Here is an 11325-nt window from a genome sequence, read left to right on the forward strand (position 1 = left end):
GCTTCAGCATATACACATGGACATTTTTCATTTCAATAAGGAAAAATTTCTTACCATTATAGATATTTTCTCTAAATACGCTCAAGCTTATCATTTGCCTGACGGAAATGCCACCACTATATTAAATAAACTACGACATTTCTCTTCGCATCATAATTTTCCAGATAAGATTACTACAGATAGCGGTAGCGAATTTAATTCGACCGTATTTAAAGAATTTTGCAGGATGCATAAAATTGATTATCATCAAACCACCATTAACAGACATACGTCGAATGGACCCATAGAAAGATTACACTCTACCTTAAAGGAAAAATTAAGTATATTAATAGATCAAAACCCAAGGGAAACAACCAAAAATCACATGACTACAGCTATTCTAATATATAACCAAAGTATTCACTCCTCAACAAATTATGCCCCATTCACTCTCTTATACAGTCCCTATAAAGAATTACATAAACACATTATAGATCCCGATAGTGATACCATTGAAACATATAACGAAATTAGAAAAAAGGAAATTTTACCGTTCTATGGAAAATTATACCAAAAACAACTACAGAAGCAACATCTACCTAATAATTCGGATGAAACGTTGGAAAGTAGGGAAATGTTCGTTAAAACGCATCAGCAACAACGCGATAAAACTGCTCCCCGTTATCAAAGGTTACTTGTAGAGAAACAACAAGGCCTCTCATTAGACTGTCATATACACGGACAGCAACGCCGCTATAACTTAAGAGATGCCGAAAGATTAAGAAAAGTCTCTTCATTTTTACAGGATGAAAATAATATTGACCCTGACGATCTCAATTATACTCGTGAAGAGTATCCAAATTGATCCAAACGCAACGCACTACAACTAACAAAAAGGAATCGGAAGGATTATGGAAAATTATCACTATCTACATTTTTACATAAACATAACGTCCCTTAGACATACTTACAACAAAATCCTCATTAGTTATACCATATTATCTGGACGGGAGGAACTCAGAAATTCAAGTTTATTCAGGCAAACCGAATCCCTATGTAACGAAATTTACCAAAATCTACAACAAATTGCACCCCTAACCGAAAGGGTTAAAAGAGGATTAATAAATGGATTGGGTACAGTAATCAAGTATATTTTCGGAAACCCGGATGCTGATGATCTTGACAAAATAAACAATTATTTGACTTCGCTCGAACGCCAACAACACGAAGACATATTAACTCTTGGTAAAACAGTAAGCATTATAAATACGATAAGTAATACCATAAATGGAAACACAGAAATGATTAACAAAAATTTACAAAATCTTGCAAACACTCTTAGTGAACAAAGTACGCGACTTGACCTCTTCGAAGCCATTATTACCCTTATCACTCAAGAACAACATTTTCTAAATTTACTTGAAAAAATTAAAAGGTCGTTCGTTTTCTCAGGAGAAGTGTTTGACTTAGAAATACTAACCTATGAACAAATGTCAGATATAAAAGCGCATTTATTAAAACTTTATTCTCGAAAAGAATTAATGCTACATTATCACAATTTATTGGATTTTCAATTTACTCAAGGATCAATCGTAACCGCCCCTGACTCCATTATCTATACACTTAAAATTCCGATCCTTAACCCTATCGAGTTCTCCTTATTTCAAAGACTTGCTACAATCAGTCATAACAATCAAACAGAAATTATAACTACACCATGGAAATTAACAGGAACAACAGTCAAATTATTTGCTCATAAATGTCAACTAATATACGATCACGATTATCTGTGTTACCGAATTGTCGCAGAAGAGATCAGACCAATCTACATTTCAACAAATGTACCTCTAGTATTGGCATATCCGCTGTCGAACAACTCGACATTAATATCATGCAATTATCCGATAACTATTGAATATAACAGGAACAAAACCACCCTCCAAGGAACACACTTTGTCCAAGGAAACGATGTGCAAGTACAAGGTCATAATCTTAATGAAAATCTCGGAGAACTAAAGCAACCAGAAATCTTGCCTCTAATCATCAGGAATTATCAATTGAATTTGGAACCTTTGAAGACGTTAACTTCACCTACAATAAATATACCAACATTTCAAAAGCTTGGAATCGAATTTCATATGTCTGTAACCAGTGTCGCAATTATATTTTTAATCATTATAGGCCTCTCAATCCACTTCACATACAGGAAAAAAGGCAAAATACGTCAACCTACCCAAACAATCAATAACGAGGACGTCATTGAACTTCGGCAGGGAGGAGTTATGTGACGACACATAACCCCAGTCTTATCACCTCAGGCAGGACGTGGTACTGCAACAGACATAACAAAATTCCGACTCGAGGATGAGAATAAGACAAAGAGAAAAAGAGAGCTTACCATCGCCTCGACGACAATTCATTCATTCAGTGTTGAACCATCGACCTAAGCTGTCGACCTGTACGGACAAAGTAAACGTGTATAATTAAAAGAATATTGTATATTTACTTACCTCCTGTCACTTAACTCGCGCATAATAAACTATATTTAAAAAAACTATATTATAAAAAAATATATTTCATGTATAAATAAAACTATTTTCAGATGTTTTATACTGCATTCATTTCCTCACACCACTACATCAACGATGATAATAATAAAAAATTATAAGTATCGTCATTTGTTTAAATTATATACATTTTTATCAGTCTGAGTGCGCCGGTCACCGGTGACCCCCGTGGCATTCAACGTGTTAATATCACATTTTTTCAGATCTTCAAGAAGTTCTGACAAATTTGTGACATTATCGGAACACTATAGTATTTATAATGTAAATGAAAATGATTGGTACGTTACTCATAGTTGCGCAATTTCCGTTGCGGAAGTTCATTGCACCAGCGGTTGCTTTTCCGATGGAGAGGAGGACACGTTGTTTGCTTGTCGCAAAAGCGAGTTGGATCCTTTCCTCTTCGATATGTTGTTTCCTTAAAATCACAATATTGAAATTAGAAAATGTTTCTTTCGACTTCCTTCTTAACCTTGTAATATAAACTGAGTTATGTTCCATAAATATCAACAGTGAACCGTTTTATTCAAAATTATAGCTAATAATATTACTGTTACGATTCGGTGTGTTATAAATGAGAATACTTTTGGCGAAACGTGAAGATTCGATACATTTCTTTGCTGTCACGTCAGTTTATATTACAGTATAAATAAAAAACAACATAGTCATACATTTTACATAATAATAATGCCGAGATAATAATGGAATAATAAAATGTGGTTTACTTATCTTCTTTGGTGACGATGAATGTTGAATCTTCCCTTATAATCTGCGTGTCGACGTCGCGTCGCGTTCCTTCGCCGATGTTACTTCAGCCAGTCGGTTGAAACAGAAGAGATCGAGAAATTCCCGTCGCGGTCTTATATAGTCGTCGACGGCGGGCCTACGTTGCCATTTACACAAAAAGCGCATTATAGGCGAATCCGCCGCACGACGCGCGAATTACAAAGCAATTAATTGCTTTTGACGCATTAGAACGTTGAAAAATATAAAAACTCGTGACAAAATGAATTTTATTTCAGGAAAAAGGTATACATTAAAGCTTAATAAATTCGTCTTGAAAAGCATTATCACATGATCTGAAAAAAAATATATACTTCCATTTAAAAAACGAAACTTGACCATCAGATCTTTTAAACTAATAATGTAAATAAATTTTCGTTCACGCAAAAACTTACGCCCCATTGTATCGTGCCATTTTCATATAAACAAATTTTCCTGTCATGAATAGTTACGCAATAAAACACCTGTCATTGTTTAGCGCGGACACCCTGTATATCAAGGTGAAGAAAATCGGGTGTGGGAACTATTCGGAAGTTCAGTCGAACCGACACACCGGACGACCCTCTTAAAACTCCGTTTATCCGGATCAGTTGAATTGTTCTAATACAGGTAGGTCTCGATGAGTGCGAGTAATAAATCGCGATCAAAATTTTAAAATATACGTTTCATACGTATATTGTTAAATTATAATAGCATAAACATGTTTATTACTTTTTGAAGGTATTTTAACAGTGTTGATTAAACTTTATTCTGCTTTTTCATATCTTCCTATATGTGATGATAAACCCGCAGTATTTTATCCAAGTCTCTGTTAACTTGCATGCTTCGATCCATGTCTGGATCGAAAGAAGTCTTGCAAGCCTCGCATGAACTGAATTTTTGTTTGCATTATATGCGACCTGGTATCATTTTAAAAATCGCACTAAATCGAATATCGCACTATGTGAACTAGCATTAACCCTTTCGCGACGGCGAATGTACCATTGCACGCACTGTTCGTGCAAAACCTAAAATATTCATTAACACAATCTGTGCCGTATATAGTTGGCGTCAGCCGCTGTAATGCACTAAGTGACTGCCGTATATAGACGGTACCCGTCGTGAAAGGGTTCATCGAGACTTACCTGTATTAGAAACCCATCAGTTTATATTAGCTTTAGAATGAAACGGAAAAATATCCGTTTTTAATGTTCTATTATATGGAACATTATCATAGCAATGTTGCGTGTCACTACAGCCGGGAACTATGTATTGTTGTGGAAACATATGTTGGGAAACGTACAGTGAGCCACAGCCAAAATTGTACACCGTAATTCTCTTACTGTGCTTGATAATGTACGATTTTGGCCGTGAGAACATTTTGTATATGTCATTATATATATATTCAATTTGTATTGAACATTTGCCCAAATTTGACTTTTTTCACATACAAGCAATAATAATACAGTAAAAGCTGGATAAATGCAAGAGAGATTGGGACCTAAAGATTGTATTATACATATCCAGCCGAGGCGAGGTAGCGATTCTATATTTACATGCGGCTCCAGCTGAGCGTGAAAGTAGAAAGGGACAGATAGTGGAAGAGAGAAAGAGGTCGAAGGAAACAAAGGACGGGGCCGAAACGTATCGGTGTGACTAATACTAATTCAACGATGAAACTTTTTTATTTTTTACTTTTTGTTAATGAAAATTGTACTATCGTATTTGTGAGATTTTTCTAATTAAAATGAGACCAAACACGATATACAGTAATGCTTCGAAATAAGCAAGTGGTCTCTGCTTCGAAATAAGCAACTCGCTATCCCCTCTTCTTTGTTTGAAGTCGCCCGCAAAGTGAGAGGTACGAGAAATGAGTACGAGGTCTATGAAAGCGCGAAGCCGATGTTTAGGGTAATAAATTTCACGCTCGACTGAGCATTGACATCGGTAAGTAGAAGAAGGATGGAATATATATAATGCTTTCTCAGTCGGGTATATTTGCTTCGAAATAAAGCATAGTGCGAGAATGAGAGGGCATGCTATATTCTATCCTTGTTCAAAAAATAACATCGCTGCTCGGCCGATCACTTTATGATTTGCCGCTACCTCGGATCTCTCACTCGTTTCTCGCGTTCTCTATCGTCCCGTTTCGAGAACAAAGTCAAGCCGAATAGCAACCTGCTTCGAAATAAGCAACTGTTCGGTCCCGAGTCACTTGCTTATTTCGAAGCATTACTGTACTTTGAATTATATTTACTTGTTGATACTGATGTAAAAGCTGGATAGATGCAAGAGAGATTGGAACTCAAACATTACATATAACCAGCCTAAGTATCGATTCTATGTGCTGCATTGATCTTTTATATTATCCCCTTATTATTATTTTGTATTTTCTGTTAATATAATTCAAAGTATATCGTATTTGGTTTCATTGTAATCAGAAAAAATGCGTTAGTAAAAGTTTTATTAAGAAACAGTCAAAAATAAAAAAGTTTCATCGTTGAATTAATATTAGTCACACCGATATTCGAATTATATTACACCGATTCCTTGTCAAGCGTCGAGCTTCGTCAAAGCGGATCCCTCCACGTGGAGGGGATAGTCCCCTTGCATTTATTTAGCTTTTACTGTACACACGGAATATTGTTACAGAAGTGTCGCGTTAATACACTGTATTTTTTAGCCAAAATAAAAAATGATGTGTGGTGTACAATTTTGGCTGTTACTCACTATACATGACATAACATGGCACGCAACGTTGTTACGATACAAGTATTTGTTATAAGTGGATACGATTGTCTGTAATCGAATAATAGGAGCTCAGCTATAAGTTTCTATATTTGAAGCTGATCATTAACTGATTCGGATAAACGGAATAAATAAATGTCCCCAAGGGAAAGATACCGCCCACTTATGGGCACTAGCCTCATCTTAAAAAGGAACGGATAGGCTCAACAAGTTTCACAATCACTGAATTACCGAATTATTAGAATTTCTGAATGAATGTAATCGGCTGTACTAAAAGTACCCGCAGTTAAAGAGTTAATGTGTCTAATGTGAGACACATTACTATTGACATATGAATCGCATTGTACAAACGATGCAACTGCATTATCTGCAAATTCGTCAATCGACGAAAGCGAACGTGATATTCAATATATGGATATCAAGAAAGATGAATATTTGTAAGATAAGAATTTATCTCCTTTCCTCCGAGTGACGACTATAGTCGGCGCTAAAGTAATGGTGAATTCATGTTTCCCGACGCCGGCCAAACGGAAAGTTCATAGTCGGTCCCCAGGGATCGACACCGCGCTCAACGTGTTAAAGTACCTATCAACAACGAATTCGAGGGGAGCCGGCATATGGAACCGAGGATCTTCGGATTTCCAATCATGTGTCTGACCACGGAGTTAACCGTTTGTATGTATGAGTGCATTTTACTTTCGAATGTAACGAGTAACTAACTTGAATTGTCAATACCTCTTAACAATTACCTGCTTTCCCCCATAATGGGGTGCAAACGTGTTCAGCTGGATGAACCATAATAAGGTGGCACAGTTGCATTAACAACTGAACATAACACGTGGAAACTTTCCTCGTGAGAAGTAAAGAAACGTAGATGCATTGTAACATCACAAAAAAAGGATAAGTTTATAGCAACTTACATATTTTTAACATGTATCATTACATTCAAGATTTAAATTGTATTTTTCTTTCTTATGCATAGGACGGAAGAAGACCGTGGATGAGCGGCATGGATTCGGACAACACGAACTTTCAACCGAGAAGGGAGGAAACGTAGATGCAGAACAATTACACACGAAAAAAGATAAGTTAATAGGAATCTATATATTTCTATTATATATCATTATATTCGCGATTTAAATTGTATTTTTTTTATGTATAGGATGGAAGAAGACCATCAAACATCGTCCGTGCGTTGGTCAGCTGCAGAGGTTGTCAAACATCACATGATATATACTGAATATTATTGGAACAATACAATTGTAGTATCTTTGTATCTTTCAAAAATAAAAAATAAATAAAAGAAACAAATCTGAAAAGATTATAGATTTATTTATAAACTAACCTAACCCTAACCTAACCCAATTCCCTACGCATTATACTTGCCTTTAAGTATTGTAATAGTTGATGTAACATTTAATTGGAAATATAACTTCTGTACGTATCACATATGTACATACATTCATTCATAAATGTATAGGATACATAAAAAAAAATTTTGTTTTATAAAAAATTGGACCTCCTGAACTGATACATTTTCTTTCTGTTTCAAGGATAGTATATATTATATTTTAATTTAACCATTTTGTCTCCTTCTCTCTTCGTAAATCTGAGAGAGAAGTATTTTAGTCCGATTTCTTAGCGACCAAATTTCAATCACATTTCCTCACACACCCCACCATACTTCAATCTTCCTCGAAGATTTAATCAATCCCATATCCACAATTTCATTTCAATTGTTCCCTCCTCTCTCTCCCTTTCTTTTTTCTCTTCCGGCTTGCTGCTTTGCTAATTTCAAACAAGAAACCACAGAAGCAAAGCGGTCGTTCACCCATCTTTCTGTGAACCGCAGTCAAGTAAGGCTTAACCTCGCTGATCTGTCGGATATCGGCATAACCCATGTGGTAGAAATTTGGTTCATATTTTATTTATACCATCTAATTATTTCTATTATGCGAAATGTTCAGTTATTCTGCTCCAAACTAATACACACGATTCTATACAGGAGACTGGTAAAATGCTCATTACTTAAGAAAAGCAGCCAGAAAAAAATCTGTTGTCAGATTTCTTACTATTTTTTTAGACAGATAACTTAGTATATTCTTTCAACATAGAATGTGTTCTTTTACTGGACTCTTTTGATTTTGCGTTACGCCCAAATATTCGATGAATAGGTAACGAAAATGTGACACTGGCAGAACGACATAGCTCGAGCGAGTTCTTGAATGCTGGCGAACGTAGAAAAGCACAAATAGCGAAAGAGAAAGAGGTCCGAGAATTAAAGAGCCCGAAAAAAAACATTTGACTGAGACAATATTCATTCAACCATAACTTTTTTAGTTTTCATTTTTGCTAAATGAAACTTTTACCAATGTAATTGTAACATTCTTCTGATGAAAATAGGACCAAACACGACATAATTTGCATTATATTTACTTATTTATTTAAAACCTAATGCAAATATATAAAGTAAGTATAATTCAAATTATGTCGTATTTGATCTTGTATTAATCGAAAAATTTCATCAATACGCTAGTGGAAGTTTCATTCAAAAGAAAAATCAGTCATTAGTAATTATAAAGCAACGAAGCGAAAGTGCATCATAGGTACACAAAAAAAACATACGGTTTATACCAAGCTTAACATTTTCTATTGTATTATGGTAATCACCATATTATAGTTTTGTTTCCTTGTTGTATTATAGGAAAGTAAAATATGCAATATCGTATAAGCGTGGACCAGGTGCAATAGTTGCAAGAAACCTGATATGTATATAATAAACTAGCTGTGTTATCCGGCGCTGCCCGGGTGGTATTTTGTCTGTGAGTGTATGAGAAAAAAAGATGAATGCTGAATGCGGGAAGCAGCACCGACAGCGCCACCATTCATCCCCACCGCAGAGGTACGAAGGTACTCCCACTACTATGTAATCACAGCAGCGGTGGGGATTAGCAGTTCTGCTGAACTGTTCTGCGCTACGATTTACACAAACGAAATAAACAATATTTTACACGTTTCCCGATGCAACAGCGTAATAAAACTGAGCCTATGTCCTTCGCAAGGTTATAAGGAACACATAAAAAAAAATTGGATCAAAATCGAAGCAGTAGATTTGGAGATTACCCCGAACAAAGAAAATGCTTACAGCTTTATATATTAGTATAGATTAAATGAGGAATGAAATTGTATCTAATCCATCTTTCATTGTAATGACCATTCAGAGAATAAAATTATAATAGTTGTAAGGAATAAGAAATAAAACTGATAAACCGTTAAAGATTGAAATTTCTTTATATCCTTACAATTTAACCTAACCAATGTCACGTAGACAAACCGTTTTTATCAAACGTGTCTCCTTTCAAATAAGCTTAAACATCTGGAAAGGAAAACTCTCGGGCAAACCGACCATTTACTCTCGTAATAAACAGAAGGCCCACCGATAGCAGAACCAAACACTTGGGAAAGCAATGGGTCCGCCGTAATCAAATAGCAGATGCAACCACTCTAAACTGTCGCAGAGGCAGGTGGACCCAGCCTGATCACTCGAATAGTAACCAGACCACCCTTCTTAATTAGTATATAAACCCGTTCGTACCAACGATCGGGGGCAGTACCAGAGTTCATCTCGTGTCGAGCACGTCGTGTACGGTAGTGAGTTGGTACTATTAGTGAGATCGGGTTGAAGTCCCCTTCGAGCAACATTCACCTTATTGAATCCGCGAGTCGTGTTTCTATTTGGCATTACAATCAACCACACACAACACCCCCGCATTGCCAGTGCGTGAACACCGAGCATAGTGGAAATAGGTAATATATCACATTATACACCTATATTCGCGACAACAACATCTGTAATAGACCAAGATTGTAGAATATATACATTGCTGTGTCAAACCCACATTAGCATTCTCCCTTAAACCCAGTGAAACCTTGTGACAGTTCCTACCACAATACAATCTTACCGCTCGGGTTGTATTGATAAAAAAATAAGTTACGCGGCCGCCAATCAGAAAGCCTCTGATAGCCACGCGCGCTGCCAAGCCGTCGGCCACGTAACACCAATTTTCCTCGTATGTATTCGGATTTACGTATTGCAATAGTTAGAATAACAGTAATATCTAATTGAAGAAATTACTTCTGTATCACGTACTTTTATCATATGTACGTACATACATATGTATATACATAACACTTAAATATTAATTAAAAAAATATCAAAGAAAGATGCAGTTCAACTCCTTTTTTTAACTGCTTCCCAAGTTAATGTATTTCATAGTATTAATGTATTAAAAATGTATTTTTATGTATTTAAAAAACGTTAATGCATTAAGAATCAGAACTGAAACCGTAAAATCGGGATTGGAATAGATTCTCCTGGTTTCTTAATTCAGCCATATTGCCATGGACGAAATTATATTATTTTGTCGATTCGTCGATGCTACTGCCACGTGCTTTAGCGGCTTGAGCATCGAGCCGATAACGTAGAAATGACGAGAGCAGCCGAACTCTGCCAAACCCGCAGAGCTCACACGGACACGTGGGACAACGCGCTTGTGTTAGATGAAACAACTGCGGTAGGGGAGTCACTGGGACGTTGTGGGACGTCGTGGAGAGGGTAAAGATTTGTCTCACGTCCCACGGTTCTGGCATCACTGCCTCCGACCCCTACCTTCTGCACGGCAGCATTGGCCAGTCCGGCGGCGGCGGCGGTGGTGGCTGCTGCAAATAAAAAACGGACGGCCAGTAGTCCACCATTACCCCCGGCGCTCAACGCCGGGAAGAAGAAGAAGGAAGAAGCCACTACCGCCCAAACGGAATGGACGGAGGTGACCGCGAAGGGGAAGAAGAGGCAGAACAAGAAGAATAGCCCTCCGCTGCAGTCAGCAAACGGGAACGCGGCAACGGGCGAAGGGACGAAGTCGCGGAAAGGGAAAACAAAGAAGCGTGCCCGCCCAGAGGCCATCGCCCTCAAACCCGCGCAAGGCAAAAGCTACGCGGAAATCTTGGGAGGCATCCGAAGCCAGGTTGACCCCGAGAAGTACGGAGTGAACGTCGGTGCAATTCGGCGGACGAGGAACGGGGAGGTACTTCTCGAGCTGAAGAAAACTACAGCGGAGAACAGAGACGGCCTCACCAGTGCCTTGCAGAAGGCGATAGGAGATGCTGGCAGTGTGCGAGTCCTGATACCTAGAGCTGTTCTGGAAGTCAGGGATATGGATTGCTGCACCACTGAAGAAGAGGTAGTCGTAGCTGTGAAAGGCAAGCTACCGGG

At 37.4% G+C, this 11325-nt stretch overlaps 1 protein-coding gene across 1 annotated transcript; it reads left to right on the forward strand.

Annotated features, from left to right (window-relative positions):
* The first annotated feature begins 226 nt into the window (after window positions 1–226).
* LOC143306131 (uncharacterized) lies at window positions 227–2267 on the forward strand. The gene is given in 3 exon segments (XM_076692760.1): window positions 227–395; window positions 474–669; window positions 785–2267. Coding segments are annotated over 3 exon segments (1848 nt in total).
* The last annotated feature ends 9058 nt before the right edge of the window (window positions 2268–11325 follow it).

Source organism: Osmia lignaria, chromosome 15, assembly GCF_051020975.1.
Source record: "Osmia lignaria lignaria isolate PbOS001 chromosome 15, iyOsmLign1, whole genome shotgun sequence".
NCBI lineage: Eukaryota > Metazoa > Arthropoda > Insecta > Hymenoptera > Megachilidae > Osmia > Osmia lignaria.